Here is a 16,363-nt window from a genome sequence, read left to right as displayed (position 1 = left end):
CCCTATGAGTCATAAACCTCTCATATCTTCTTAATACATGTGTGCCTTCATCACATCCAAATCAAATTTTGTGTGAGGATTGGGGGTATATTAACACATAGTCCCACATATTAAGGCTATCATACTCAACTTAATTGAAATGAAAGACTCTATCCAAGTATCTACTGGCAAATACTTTGCAGTCGTAGACTTGGCTAGAATGTTCTCTTCCCTGCTGATTTTTACAGGCTCTCAGCCACAGTGTGTCTTTACCTTGGAAGAAACACAATGCATGGCTACCCACAGTGTACTTCAACAGCCCTACTATTGCCCACAGTCTTTGCCAGCAAGAGCCACTGCTTCCAGCTTTCTCCAGGAGTACAGGTATAACATTACATTGAGGGTGTCCTCCTCTAAGGAAATGCATTCGCCACACTTATTTAGGACACAGAAACATTCAAAAAGGAGCTCATAAAGGGGATAAGCCATTGTCCCATGCAAAGTAGCAGACCCAGTCCCTCACTTAAATTCCAAAGGATCAATTGGTTAGCTGAAGGCCTCTCTATCCCCAACACTACTAAAAAAACAACTATTGAGCCTCCCTGTGCCCATAATGTTAGAAGCCAAACCTCTTTTAGGCCTTTTTGCATTTTAAAGACAACATATTCCTTATTTATAAATTTTACTTAGGTCCACTCATGTTTATTACTTGAAAATCAGCCCACATTGCATAGCATCCCCTGTAACAGAAGGCTCCAGAATCTATCTAAGTTGCAGTACAGCAGGCTCTCTCATTAGTGCCCCCCAGGAACACCTGCAATGTAAAGGCGTTAGCATCCTCCTTTCATGCCTCCTGGAGTTCTTCTGAGCACCTATCATGGCCGTTTCAGTTTCCTATTGCTGCTTTAACAAACTACAACAAACTTAGTTGCTTAAAATGACACAAGGTATTATCCTATAGTTCTGGAGATCAGAAGTCCAAAATGGATCTCATTAAAATAAAATCAAGGTGTGGGTGAGCTGCATTTCTTCTGAAGGCTCTAGGGAACAATCTTTTTCTTGCCCTTTCCAGCTTCTGAAGGCTACCCGCATCCCTGGCTCATGGCCCCCTGCCAACAGGCAATCACATTGCTCTAATTTCTTCTTCCATCATTAATTCTTTAACTCTCCTACGATCTTCTCTCCTTTATAACAAGGGTGTCCAATCTTTTGACTTCCCTGGGACACATTGGAAGAAGAAGAATTGTCTTGGGCCACACATAAAATACACTAATACCAACGATAGCTAATGAGCTTTAAAAAAAAAATTGCAAAAATAATCTCATAATGTTTTAAGAAAGTTTATGAATTTGTGTTGGGCCACATTCAAAGCTGTCCTAGGCCACATGCAGCTGGTGGGCCACCAGTTGGACAAGCTTGCCTTATAAGAACTCTTGTAATTACATTGGACTCACCTGGGTAATCCATGATAATCTCCCTGTCTCAAAAATCCTTATATTAATCATATCTGCAAAGATCCTTTTGCCATGTAAAATAGCACACTCCTAATTACAGGAATTTGAAGATATATATCTTTGCGGGGCGGGGGGAGTGGCATTATTTGCCCACCGCAGTGTGTTCTCTAGATCCCAGACATTCATATACATCCCCCATGGAATGAAAATGTATTCATCCTGTCCCAACATCCCCCAAAGTCTCAAACAATTATATCATCAATTCAAAGTGAAAAACCTCATCTAAAGCTCATCAGCTCAGAATTCCCGAATCACGTCATCCAAATAATCTACTTCAAGTATGGGTGAGAGTCTGGGTGTAATCCATTCAGTGAAAAATTGCTCTCCTTCTGTGGATCTATGAAACTAGGAAAAATGACCTGCTCCCCAAAACCAAGAGTGGGACAGGCATAGGATACCAGTTATAGACATTATTCTAATGGGGGCAAAAAGGAAGTAAAAAAAAAAAAAAAAAAAATGAGGTGCCAGTCCCAAGACATTTGACTACAAGTGGGCAAACAAAATTAGGTTTTAAGGACTGGGAATAATCTTGTGGTTTGGCTCAGCCTTCTGGGCTAGAAGCTCTGCCATCTGGGCTCATTGCTTCACCTTCAGAGTTATCCTTTGTTTTTCATGAAGCGTTGCATGTGGTTACAGCTGAGTGGTTTGTCAGTTTAATTCCTACTTGCAGATTGGGGAGCTCAACAGCCCTCCTTCCTGTCATATTCTCCTCATACCTTTTAATCCAAATTGGCAGTAATTCTGAAGGTGTAAAATTCTTGGGTACCGGGAGGCTGAGGCAGGAGAATTGTTTAAACCCGGGAAGCGGAGGTTGCAGTGAGCTAAGATCATGCCATGATACTCCAGCCTGGGTGACAACAGCGAGACTTAGTCTCAAAAAAAAAAAATTCTTGGGTACCTTGTGACCCTCCTGGGTATGTCATAGGAATTCATTCCACTAGACAAGAAGTTGCTCCACAGATTTGTTTTGTTTTGTTTTTGTTTTTGTTTTTTAGACAGAGTCTCGTTCTGTCACCCAGGCTGGAGTGCAGTGGCACAATCTCGGCTCACCGCAACCTCTGCCTCCCAGGTTCAAACAATCCACGTGCCTCAGCCCTCTTTGTAGCTGGAAATACAGGCACGAGCCACCATGCCTGGTTGATTTTTGTATTTTAGTAGAGACAGGGTTGCACCATGTTGGCCAGGTTGGTCTGGAACTCCTGACCTCAGGTGATCCGCCTGACCTCCCAATGTGCTGGGATTAAAGGTGTGAGTCACCATGCCCGGCCTAGGATCCACTGCCTTTTAGAATAGCAAGACCACCAGCTAGTGTCTAGATGTTCACCTCATCATCCTTTTAATATGTTGCCTCTGTAATGCGGACCATTAAAATATTTTATCTGGCTGGCTGGCTTGTAGGAATACCCCGTCAATTATTTTACTCATTTACTTCTTTTCCTTTATCCTCAACTCAGTGTGCTTCCTCTGTACCTTGCTGATCTAAGTAGCAATAATATTTTACTTCTATTCATTTTCCTTTTCATTTCAACCTGTTTCTTTTGCACAAGAATAAATATCCTTTCAGGGTCATTTTCTCATTCCTTTTCACCAGGTCTGTGAGATAGTCATGAGCATCTATTTATGTTTATTTACAGAAATTGATATTTTATTTTATTTGTAGACTAGTCATTATCTTGTCCTACCCATCTTTTCCTTTGTTTGATTCATTTCCTTTTCCTTTGTTTCATTTCCTTTCATATCCTAGGATGACAGGCATGAGCCACCATGCCCAGTCTCCACATATCTTTATAAGAGTTTCATCCACATATCATTATGAGATAGTTTCATCTTGATTGGTGGCTTCTGCCATTATGGGTGAAGGAATCCATGAGACAGACACCTAATTGCAGGACAGTTCTCAGGGTGACCTTGGGCTGACTCTGTTTTCCTCTCTGCTTGTCACTTGTAGTTATCAAGAATAACTGTAGAATGAGCTGGGAATGTAACACTCTGAGATAGAGAGGCACTGAGTGGAATAGCCCAGGCTTTGTTACAGTCTCCACTAGAAACACGATGCCCTTCAACACTTAGCTTAACACATCATGTTTCTCCAGGTTTTATACCTAAAACCCAAGGTGGTCTGCACTTCATGGTCCTTTATCTGCATTGCAAGTGGGGCATGTACAGTTGAGACTCCATTCATCCCAGGCACCTTTCTGAGCCTTGGAGGACCAGCTCACAGTGAATTTTAGGTTTCAGTTGTTGTCCACATGTAAGTAGTAAATCCACTTCATGGAATTTGTTGCATTATGTGGGTGTTCTTTCTTAGCAGACTCAGGCAAGTTGGTAACCAGTGCACACCAAACCTGCTTCATGCTAATCTCTTCAATGAGCTTTCTGTGTGACTGAATACTCTGACCGTTTAATCCTTCAGAGGCAATAGCAAAAGGCTGTCCAGCCATACAATTGGATTTCTCTACAAGACAACAGGATACACTGCTTTCCTGACATTTGAATTCCCTAATTTTTAAATATTTTCCATCCTAATAGGCTAAGAATTTCCAAAACCATAAAGTGCTCGTTTTCTGTCTCATAGTTATTTTCTCAATTTATCTTTCCTCTCACATTTTACTATAGACAGTAAGAACACTTGAACATCTATATTTCTACAAAAAGTCTGTGTATGATGATTTATAGTCTCTAAGACAATACAGATTTTCTCTATCATGTTCCTTTCTTCCTTCTGAGTCATCACTAGCAGAGTTCTTAGAATTCCCAGTCTACTCACAGTCTGTTCAAAGCAATCTAGGCTTTCTCTCTTATGCTCTTGAATAGTCTTCTAGTCACTGTGTATAATCCAATTGTGATTCCAGATATTGATGGGTTGGAGCAGTAGTACATGTGAGTATTAGAAACCTTTGCTTCTTCAGTGCCTCTGATGTCATTTATTAAAGTTGCAAATAAATAAACAGTATGGGAAAGTGTTTCCAAATAAGGAGTTAATAATTGGCTCAAATGTTTCAATTCATTAAATTGGGCATCTGATCAGAAATAATAACCCAATCATGTGTTTCCTTGTTTGCAGACCTTCAGCCAAGCTCTACGGATGAAATGAAAAATGGGAATTCTATTTCAAAGCTTCAGAGACATCCATGATGAGGGAATTATTAAAAGAAACTCTAGACTCCTAATCTTATGAAAAAACAGAAAGGATCCACACATTCCTTGAATTGTTTATAGATTTTGCTGTGCTTATATTTGTTAAAGAGTAAAAGCTCTGTAGCTTTCAGTAGTTTCTCTCTCTCTCTCTCTCTCTTTTTTTTTTTTTTTTTTTTTTCCTCAGACTGGGTCTCACTTTATTGGCCAGGCTGGAACGCAGTGGTGTGATAATAGCTCATTGCAGCTTCGGCCTCCAGGGCTCACACAATCCTCCTGCCTCAGCTTTCCACGTAGCTGGGACCACAGGAGCATGCCACCATGCCCAGCTAATGTTTTATTTTTATTTTTAGTAGAGATGAAGTCTCACTGTGTTGCCCAGGCTGGTTTTAACTCCTGGGCTCAAGTGATCCTCCTGCCTCAGCCTCCCAAAGTGCTGGGATTACAAATGTGAGCCACTATACCCGGCCAGTAGTTTCTCAAAGTTTATTGGAAATGCCATCATTAATTTTTCATCTAAATTTTAATTTAAATCAATTGAATTTAGTTACAGTTTTTGAAATTAAGAAATAATTGTCTTAAAATGAAAATACTACAACTATTTAATCAGATATCCAGTTTAGGCAGATACAAAGGCAGCGAAGAATATGAAAACAAATGTAAAAGATACTAAAATGGTTTTAAGTGGGGACTCAGAAAGATATTTGTATACCAGTGTTCATAGCAGCATTGTTCACAATAGTCAAAAAGTGGAAAAAACCTAAATGCCCATCAATGGATTAATGGATAAACAAAATGTGATGTATCCATAAAATTGAATATCCAGCCATATAAAAGGTCTAACACACGTTAAATATGAATGAACCTTGAAGATATTATGCTAAGTAAAGCAAGACAGACACAAAAGGACAAATATTGTATTATTTCACTTATACGCTGTACCCAGAATAGTCAAATAATAGAGAAATAAAATAGAATATGGTTATCAGGGGCTGAAGGTAGAGGGTAATGGGGAGCTGTTGGAGGCTGAAAGAGTGAGGGTCGAGATCAACTCAGTATACCACTGGAGACTATATGAGTAAACAGCAAACTGTTTCTCATAATCGCAGAATGTTGGCAAACTGACAAACTGCGTCTGCCACCCAGAAGGAATGCTGAGGGCAGTCACGCCGCAAATACAGTGTTTCTTGTGATTAGGCAAATCTGAAGCCTGTTAGTAATAATATGAACCTATGATCAATCAAGCAGCTGACCAATCGTTACCTCCTCCTCCACTCTTTCTACCCAACAAATACAAAGTGTTGTGGAAGCTCAGCAGCTGCGTTTGCTCACTAGAAGTGGAGCGCTCTTTTCTTCTTCCCCTGACCCCCTTCTTTATAACAGTTTCTTTTGTCTTAGGTTTTCATCTCTATGGTTGTCCTCCTTCATTCAGTCTCGTAATGACAGTCTCAAATAGTAAGAGTAATGTCCCTCGTAGTGATAGTAACAAGTAGTAATTGTGGCAGTCCGCCACAAGTGGTGCCTGAACAGGAATAAATAGGGACATTCAGGGACAAACAGAGACCTGAAGAGACCTGCAGGGACAAACAGAAATAAGTAGGTATAAATAGAAATAGAGACAAATAGAGATAGGTGGGGAAAGACAGGGACTTGCAGGAACTAACAGGGACCACAGGGCCAAATAGGGATAAAGACTAGCAGAGACTAGCAGAAACTTGCAGGAACAGATAGGGACACATAGGGTCCTATAGGGACTCGAGCAAGGAAGGTCTGCTGGAGCAGAAAAAAACTAAAGCCCAGAAAAAATTAAAACCAATCAGATGAACGAGAAACCCCATTACAAGTCTGCTGGCAGCAACATAAGGTCAGTGCCCTAGAGGTACAAAGAACGGGAAGTTTTTGAACCAAAATAACATGGGGAAGAATTTGGTTATTTCTTTTCTCTTTTTTGTTTGGAGTTTAGTACGTACCATCTTTTTGTTATTATTTCAGGGTTTGAGAGAATTTTTTGCCCCACCTACAGCACCTATTGAGGGTGGTGAACAGGAGAGGGAGGATGAAAATTGGCTTGTACCGTCTTCTGTGGCTACAGAAAGGCTAACTTTAGCTTTGGCTTTCATGGATTGTAAACATGTGCTGGCGCCTGTGAGATGTGCAGAGGACTTGGGAGGTTTTCTCGGAGCTTAAGATGTGGGAACTGAGCACAAGAAGGATAAGCCTCAGATTTGCTTTCTCTGTGTCTTCTGTTAATCAGAAAGAGCCTGTTTCTCGTTGGCAGTGGAAAGTTTTACCCCGCAGCAATTAACCAAAAGAGGCAGAAACTGAGTGCAGCTTGTGGAGCAGATGCTTCAGCAACAGCATGCCTCCTGGCTACAGCTACAAAATCCTTTGCTTTTGTTTTGGTAGATTTACTAATGTGGGGACCAGGATATGTTTGTGTTCTCACAAAAAATGAACAAACCGTGTGGGTGCTCCCCAGGTGTGTGCGACCATGGAATGGGAGACTGGGGGGACCCATGGATTCCAAACACAGGCCTGGTTCCCCCAGTACAAGCCATGAGCCAGTTGAATCTGAATGTGAAGACGGAACAAGAACTGACTGGAGTCACACTCACATCAACCCCATGACATGCAGACAGATAAAGAAAACCACACAGGAAGCTGAGAATCTGTTAGAGCATCAAGGTCAGGCAAAAGCCTCTGACTCCATGTTTGTGGCCATGCTGGCCACGGTTTCCTGTGCATCTGTAAGATCAGCTGGACCACCAACTGGCAATGGAGGGCTGCACAGACTGTAATTGCCTTTCTCAATTAAAAACAAAAAGGGAGAAATGTTGGAGGCCAAAAGAGTGAGGACTGTGATCAACTCAGTATACCACTGGAGAGTATATGAGTAAACAGCAAACTGTTTCTCATAAATGCAGAATGTTGGCAAACTGACAAACTGTGTCTGCCACCCAGAAGGAATGCTGAGGGCAGTCACACCCCAATTGCAGTGTTTCTTGTGATTAGGCAAATCTGAAGCCTGTTAGTAATAATATGAACCTGTGATCAATCAAGCAGCTGACCAATCGTTACCTCCTCCTCCCTGTTCATTGTACCCGATAAATAAGAAGGGTTATGGAAATTCAGCAGTTGCCTTTGCTCACTAGAAGCAGGGAGCTCTTTTCTTCTTCCCCTGGCCACTTTCTTTATAACAGCTTCTTTTAAGTTTTCATTTCTACGTTCGTCCTCCTTCGTTCAGTCTCGTAATGATGGTCTCAAGCAGTAACAGTAATAACTGTCATAGTGATGGTCTCAAGAAGTAAGAGTGGCTGTCAGTCACAGGGAGTCACTGTTTAATAAGTAGAGTTCCACTTCGTGATGATGACAAACTTCTGAAAAGGGATGGTAATAATGGTTCTACAACAATGTGAATGTCCTTAAAGCCTCTAAACGGTACATTTGAAAATGGGGCCAGGTGCGGTGGCTCACTCCTGTAATCCTAGCACTTTGAAGGCCAAGGCAGGCTGGTCACCTGAGGTCAGGAGTGTTCAAGACCAGCCTGGCGAACATGGCGAAACCCTGTCTCTACTAAAAATACAAAAAAATTAGCCAGGCGTGGTGCCGCACACCTAATGGCGCCTGCCTGTAGTCCTAGTTACTTGGGAGGCTAAGGTACAAGAATCACTTGAACCTAGGTGATGGAGGCTGCAGTGAGCCAAGATTGTGTCACTGCCCTCCAACCTGGGAGACAGAGCGAGACTCTGACTCAATTAAAAAAAAAAATGGCTAAAATGGTAGATTATATGTTATATATATTTCACCACAATGAAATTTTAAAATTTAAATGAAAAAATGTAGATTAAAAAATGGTTTTGGCTGGGCGCAGTGGTTCACACCTGTAATCCCAGCACTTTGGGAGGCCAAAGCAGCAGGATTACTTAAGGTCAGGAGTTTGAGACCAGCCTGGTCAAGGTGATGAAACCCCGTATCTACTAAAAATACAAAACTTAGCCGGGCATGGTGGCACACACCTGTAATCTCAGCTACTTAGGAGGCTGAGGCAGGAGAATTGCTTGAGCCCGAGAGATGGAAGTTGCAGTGAGCCAAGGTCATGCCACTGTACTGCAGCCTGGCCAACAGAGCAAGACTCTGTCTCAAAAAAAAAAAAAAAATGGTTTTAGAAATCTGAACAATAACAAGGCCTGATGTTACCTTCAAAGGCTGAAAATATCTCAGAATTTTCTTCCTCAAAGATGCTTGCTTTTGATTTTTTTTCTTTTTTTAAATTATAGCTTCAGGAGGTGCATGTCCAGGTGTGTTGCCTGGGTGTATTATATGATGCTGGAGTTTGGGCTTTTCCCAGAGCAACACTTTCATATTGAGCAATTTAGAGCATAAATTCCTAATCCACCCAACTCTGTTATCAAGCAAGTCTGTTAAGTTCTCAGGGTTTCTGTTTCAGAGGAGTTCATAAGATTTATGAGCTTCATTTTGGCTAAAATTCTTTGGATTCAATGACTCCATTAAGAACATCTGAAATCACTATGCACAAACTTGTGGGCAGCCACTTATTTTTCAAGAATGCAAAACCATCTCAGCCATAGACTCCTAACTTAGCTGTATAAATAAGGGGCTCCCTGCGAGAGCTTACTTACATTCCAATATCATAAAAGGAGGAAAAGTAATCTATAAAAAGAAAAGTGATTCTTACATGTAGGAAGTGTTAAATAAGGCCGAATATTTCTGTTCTATGTATATACAGAGAGTCTTTGAGATGGAGCCTCACTCTGTTGCCCAGGCTCTAGTGCAGTGGTGCATTACCAGCTCACTGCAACCTCTCCCTTCTGGCTCAAGCAATCCTCCACCCTCAGCCTCCCAAGTAGCTGGAATTACAGGTGGGTGCCACTATGTCAAGTTAATTTTTGTATTTTTTGTAGAGACAAAAATACTGTGTTGCTCAGGCTGGTCTCAAACTACTGGGCTCGAGTGAGCCACCTGTCTCAGCCTCCTAAAGTGCTGGGATTACAGGTGTGAGCCACCTTGCCCAACCCTGTTTAATATATTTTTTAAGCCATCTTATTAAGTAGTATTTGTTAAAATAATCCATAATAATGAGTGGATGGTTGCTTGGGATGGAGTAGGGATCAAGTAAGGGGAAAAGAAATATGGGAGTATGGAGTGTCAAGTCCTGGTAATTAGAGCCTAAGAAGCTTTTTGGCACTTTACATACACACACACACACGCAAGCTTTTCATCTTTCCAATTGAATTAGAATTAAAAAAAAAATTTTTTACTAAGCCTTTCTATGCAAACAATATTTTGCTCTTTGCTTGGAGTAGAAGAAATCAAGAAAAGTGAGAAAAGATACCTGGCATAAAAGGACCTCTTTTGTGGTTAAGCATGGTGATATTATGACCGTGATCTTGAAGAATCTGAGAAACCCGGTCCATCAGTAGATAATGGCTTCCACCTAGGAACAATGCACAATTTCAGTTCTGGAATGATGAGAACACCGTGTCTAAAGTCGATAGTGATCAATCCAGGAGAGGAAAGGTAGGGGAACAGGAAGTGGCTAGTGAGTGGAGGAAGATGAGTTTTGCCAGTCTCCTCATGTCCCTCTGGGTAAAACCCAGCCCACTCACCCAGAGCATGACCACCCAAATTTTTACCTGTGGCTCTGGTCCGTGAGAGATTGCCTCTTGTGAATCACAGTATCCATGTCAGTGTAATGAGTTACTATGTGCTTAGGCCATGGGAGTTCCTCATCCTGAGGTACATGTACATTTTAACTAAGGCCTTATGGAGACACAGAGTCCAAAAGAAATCACAGCATTGGTGGAAATACAGGTATGGTGTTGTGCATATGAGTGTGAATAGTTCCTAAAAAACAATGAGAACTGTTTCTGGGATCCTGCTCTTTGGACATTTATGCTGCTATAGGAGATAGAAACCTTAAGAGACCTGTCCAAGAAATCACTGGAAGGGAAGGAGTGAGGGACCACTACTTAGAATCCAAATCTTTAAGATTCTAATGTATTTAGAAAGGATGTACTTAATTTAGGCCAAACAATGATCAAGTTCTAATTAAGACATTTGAGGACAAATGTGGGGCCCTTGGGGTGGGCCTGCTGGATCCTGGTTGCCCAACAGTCTAGAGAATCACTGATTCCAGAAAAATCCTACCATCCTAAGGAAAGAGAAGCTTGATCCTCAAAAGAGGTACAAGTTCTATGAAATCAATGTCTTCTCAGTATATGTTCTAATACACAGCCTTTGCTTGAATCTAAAGTTCTCAGCAGCAGAGAAAGGAAGATCAGAAGAGAAGGTAATGTAATGATAAATACCAAAAGTTTGGGGGTGAAGGTGGAAGGGAGTAGAGAAGTAGTGTGCAGCTCTCTGCGTGACTCAGTTTACTTATACCCAGACTTGAATAGTCTAGAGCAACAAGTGATGTATAAAGTACAAATCTGCAACAGATCTTGCTCACATTTTAATCTGTGTAAGAACAGGGAGCCAGGAAGAAGGGGTCCCCACAGAAACAGCTGTTAGTGGTGGATCTTGGGGAGTCTGGTGACTTTCTGGGGCAAAAATCAGGATTCCAGCACCTCAGAAACGACACCAACTCCTTCTTGGAGCCTGAGGAAGGAGGACGGTGTACTTTCAAGAAGTTAAGAAGCTCTGTTGCTTCACTGAGACTAACACTCAGAAAGGGGGTGGGGGGAGTCTTCGAATGGACTTGACCGTTTCTTGAACAGTGATTTTTGAAAATCCCCAGTGAAAAGGGCTTCAGAATGGAAGTTGTGGTGAGCGTTGTCCTGCAGTAAGAAAACCCTGAGTTAATTCCTCATGGGACATCAGGGAGGCCACATGTGCTCTTAAGGAAGGCATCTCGCTCCCCATCCCTCAGTTGCCGTCTCAGGAAATCAAAATGGGCACTAAATTAGATGATCTGTGGTTCCTCCCAGTTCTAGGAGCCCTGATTCTCCGCGATAAAAGGAATCCATTAGAACCCACTATGGGTTGAAATAAAGTCTTGGGGAAGCTCGATCCTGGGATGATCCCTTTATGTTCATATATGCTTCTCTTTTGTCTCCTATTCCCTTTGGGGTAAAAGTAAAAGAAGTAAAACTGCGACCCAAAATGCTGAATTAACAGTTCCATGAATCCCTCAGAAACGGTCAGCGGCACAGGTAAAAGGAAGGAGGCTCCAAAAGATCCGAATGACCTGGGTCCTCTCCTTAGCCCTAGGCAGTTCTCCAGGTTTCCCGTGGAGGAAAACACTCCACTGGCCTTGCAGCCATGAAATACCTGCCTGCGCCACCCTGGCTCCGAATGCAGCTTCACAACATTTGCAGTGCTGCCCTGAGGAGTGCCTTTCCCTGGTCTCCAAGAGCTGAAAACGCTCACCACCGTTTCTCTTGGAAGCTACTGTGCACCCCCGCCCCATGGAGCTTAGGGTGAGCCTCTGAAAGTCCCACTGCGCTCTGGAGAAGGCAGCCCGGGAACTCAAGCTCTGGTCCTGGTCTCAAATTTCTGGCCCCAACCCTGCGGGATGGGGAGCGCGTCCTGAGCAAGAAGAGAGAGGAAAGGAGAGTCTCTTTTCTCCAAAACTATCTTCCTCACCTCAGCAATAGAGGCCCCTCTCTGCCCCACAGCTGGATGGGTTTCTCCCTCCTCCAGCCCGGTCCGCAAGCCCAGCCTGGAAAATCGTCTGGATGACTCTGATCAAGCGCAGTTCTCTGCAGCCCTTGCAGTGCGGGTATCCGGGACGCCCCTGTCTGGGAATTCTCCGGCCAAGCACTCACCTACTGTAGATATTGTCAGGATTTGGGCAGCCTCTGAGAGCAGGACCCCAGGGAGAAGGAAGCCCACTAGAAGCAGCACCCGCTGCCCAGCCATGCTCACTTCCACAGAAGCCGCAGACCTCAGCCTGGTCTGCGCGCCCTGCGCCCGGCTAAGGGACCCTGTGCACCTCAGTGCTCCAAAGGCACCGGCTGTGGGAAGAGGTAGAAGTGAGGATCCTGCCAGTCTTCTCTTCTGTCCATCCCCTCTTGCCCTCTGCACCTCCTCCCTCGTGCTCCATTGGATAATCTATCCTTGCTCTACCGAACTACCAGCAGTCAGTAGGAGGGGCTGGCGAGTCCATCCTTAACCCTGCTCTGTCCGTGTGATCACAGCCCTCCTGCCTGGAAAATCCTTACTGTAAGCCAGGAATGGCAGGGACCTCAGTAAATCGCTCTGATGAACGCTCGATCTCCATGGGACTCATCTCTCTTTTGCCAAGGCTGTGTGAATTTACCTACTCTAGTTCCCTTCTAACTGCCTCCACTACCTCATACTGCCAGCCCCGTGATCTGTTTCCTGAGAGACTTGCTTAAAATCTTGAGCTGATGTTCCAAGCCCAAGACCTCCCTGGAAGGGGATCCTCAAGGGAAATCAGTATACCATCCCTGGAATCTACCTCTTAGTGTCTCTTTAGAAGGTAACATTCCTGAAGAGAGGCTAGAGTCCTACCTCTGGAAGTCCAGGTCTGTCCCTGGAGGACTGAAATTCAAAATCTGAGCTATCATTCCGAATGAGTATCCTGAAATAGGACTGGTGAATCTTTCCATAATTTCCAAGAGCACATGCTGAAGACAGGTTGTAATTCTACCTCCGTGCAACGTCAGCCCCAGTGAGGGCAGGGATCACTAGGTCCGGTAGTCCCCTTTACACTCTCTATCCTCAAACTAAGACTTCCTTTAGGAAAGGCTTTCAGTGCAACTCTAAACAAGCAGAGGAATCCTTGGTTGCAGTGGGTCCTTGAATTCTGCTTGTACTGTTCCTGCCTTCTTCAGTCTATAGGTGTTATTTTTTCTCATTGGAATTTAAAGCATTACATTCCTATGCATTTGTGCATCCCTCACCTAGCCATACCTACTGTGGAGGAAGAGAGAAGAGAGGAGAGAGAGAGAGAAGTGTGGGAAGGGCCAGGTTTACCAGACATCACAAGGCTCCAGTTCGTCTTAATCTTGTACTTTTCATAATGCATTAGCAAAATAAAGGATTTGTTATCAAACTCCAAGATTTTCATTTATTCAACAATTATATTGATAGCATTTATTTATTTATTTATTTATTTATTTTATTTTATTTTGAGACAAAATCTCACTTGTAACCCAGGCTAGAGTCCAGTGGTGCAATCTCAGCTTACTGCAATCTCTGCCTCTCAAGTTCAAGCAATTCTCCTGTCTCAGCCTCCTGGGTAGCTGGGATTACAGGTGCCTACCACCACACTCAGCTGATTTTTGTATTTTTCAGTAGAGACGGGGTTTCACCATGTTGGCCAGGCTGGTCTTGAACTCCTGACCTCACAAGATCCACCCCCCCTTGGCCTCCCAAAGTGCTGGGATTACAGGCATGAGCCACCACACCTGGCTGATAGCTATTTATTATGCCAGGCAAAGTGATACTAAACACACTAAGAAATAAAATATATAGTACATTAATGGCAAATGTTACTAAGAAAAATCAAATGGAAAGAGATATGAAGAGTCAGGTATCAGATTCGTTAACGTTTTAAATAGCATGATTCCAATGGACTCTAAAACATTATAGGAGTATCAGAGATATTTGAACCCAAATTTTGATTGTATTAAGTAGTTATTGTTGCTTTGGAGAAGAGTTCTATGTAATTGTGGTTATAAGCATCTTATAAAGAAATTCTGGCCAGGTGCAGTGGTTCAAGCCTGTAACCCCAGCACTTTGGTAGGTGAGGTGGGCAGAACATGAGGTCAGGAGTTCAAGGCCAGCCTGGCCAACATAGTGAAACCCTGTCTCTACTAAAACTGCAAAAATTAGCCCGGCATGGTGGTGCATGCCTGTGGCCCCAGCTACCCGGGAGGCTGAGGTGGGATAATTGCTTGAACCCGGGAGTTGGAGGTTGCAGTGAGCCAAGATCGCACCATTGCACTCCATGTCAGGAAACAGTGAGACTTTGTCAAAAAAGAAGGAAGGGAGGGAAGGAAAGGAAGGGAGGGAAGGAAAGGAAGGGAGGGAAGGGAAAGAAGGGAGGGAAGGGAAAGAAGAGAAGGAAGGAAGGAAGGAAGGAAGGAAGGAAGGAAGGAAGGAAGGAAGGAAGGAAGGAAGGAAGGAAGGAAGGAAGGAAGGAAGGAAGGAAGGAAGAAGGAAGGAAGGAAAGGAAGGAAGGAAAGGAAGGAAGGAAAGGAAGGAAGGAAAGGAAGGAAGGAAGGAAATTGGCTCTTAAGGTACATTCTGAAACATTTACAGATTCAGTCTTATGATTTCTTAGATTTGCTTCAAAATAATAGGTTGTGGGGGTAAACAAGGTTAAATGTGGGTGGCAGCATAAGAAAAGAGACTTTTGCCAGGAGTTAGTAATCAATGAAGCTGAATCCTGGGCATAAAGAAGCTCTACTTTTGTGAATGTTTGAAATTTTTCATTAAGATGTTTTCATAGTTCTTCTACCATAATTCTATTTTTCCTTGGTGTTTTAGCAATTTTCCTCTATACCCCCAAGGCTACTCATTAAATGCATATATATGAACAACTGTAGTTTCAGGTATTATACCTTCCAGGGAAACAGTCGGTCCTCATTTTATAATGAGGACCTGTTTTGTCTCTGGTAATACTTTTCACCTAAAGTCTATTTTGTTTGCCATTACTACTAACCATTCAGATTTCATCTTCCACTGTGTGAAAAGATCTATCTTTTCCTATCCTTTCATGTTCAACACCCCTATATCCTCATATTTTAGGTGTGTCTCTTGAAACAGCAATCAGCTTGAAATTTTTATTCAAGTCTGTCAATCTTGTATTTCAGTCCGAATGCATGTGTTTAAATCTACCAGGTTGCTATTTCTCCCATTTATTATGTTACATTTTCTCTACTTTTTGGCTTTCTTTGAAGACTTGATTATTTTAGGCCAATAATTCACTTCAATTAACTTGGAGCGGGGGGTGCTGCTCCATCTCACTGGACTCAGACAAACTGATAACCCATTCACAGTGAACCTGCTTCCTATGCACAGTATTTCCAGACTCATTAGGTCTCCATAAAGGCTTGCAGCAGAAGTTGAGGAGATAGCTTTTCTACAATCTGGTGTCTTCTTTTCTACTTACGGGAAGCTATGGGTTCTGTGGGTGTTATGTGATCTTGTTTATGTTTATCTTACATGCACCATTTAATTACATGCAGATTGTGGAGGCCCCAGAAGGGGAAACTTCCTATGGTGTACTCTCTTTACTCCATCCCAATACCAACCTATGCATTTTCTAAACCTTAATGCCAGTCAAAAGCAAAGAGTGGTACAGACGCCACAAAGGAACAGTACACATGAATACCCAGATTAATTCTAGCACCTATTAGTAAAGCCTAAAGTCTCCATTCTCCTGTACATGTGGAGACATTTTGATGTGGATACATACCTCCTACTCATTAGTACAAAATCCTTTGCCCAGAGAACTTCAGAACCATATAGACTGAAAAGAGAGTCCATTTGCAAATTACATTTTCTACAGAACCCAAATAAAGTGCATTTCACCCTTTTTATATGACTTAAGGTTTAGTGCCAACTGGTTTCTAGCAACACACAGTCCTGTCTGTGCTGTCCTTGGAACCACAGCTACAATTGCATTCCACCTTCTCATCTACATGGATCTGGGGATCCATGATTGAAATTATCTGCTCTGGCTGATTGTCTTGTGGTCCCCATCACACTTAGAAAGTCACTGAAGGCTGGGCGCAGTG

General features: G+C 42.7%; 1 protein-coding gene across 1 annotated transcript in view; it reads right to left on the bottom strand.

Annotated features, from left to right (window-relative positions):
• UGT3A2 (UDP glycosyltransferase family 3 member A2) overlaps window positions 1-12,598 on the bottom strand; it is a 30,496-nt gene extending 17,898 nt beyond the window's left edge. Inside the window, exons 1-3 of the mRNA XM_017880707.1 lie at window positions 12,419-12,598; window positions 9,982-10,083; window positions 9,145-9,146 (exon numbers count right to left, since the gene is read on the bottom strand). Coding sequence (XP_017736196.1) covers window positions 9,145-9,146; window positions 9,982-10,083; window positions 12,419-12,512 — 198 coding nt within the window. The 5' untranslated portion in view covers window positions 12,513-12,598. The remainder of the gene's footprint in view (window positions 1-9,144; window positions 9,147-9,981; window positions 10,084-12,418) is intronic.
• Between the last annotated feature and the right edge of the window lie 3,765 nt (window positions 12,599-16,363).

The sequence above is a fragment of the Rhinopithecus bieti genome, unplaced genomic scaffold (assembly GCF_001698545.2).
Source record: "Rhinopithecus bieti isolate Rb0 unplaced genomic scaffold, ASM169854v2 scaffold_11966, whole genome shotgun sequence".
NCBI classification, from domain to species: domain Eukaryota; kingdom Metazoa; phylum Chordata; class Mammalia; order Primates; family Cercopithecidae; genus Rhinopithecus; species Rhinopithecus bieti.
Note: the sequence above shows the minus strand (reverse complement) of the source record. Positions and strands in the feature narration are given on the sequence as shown.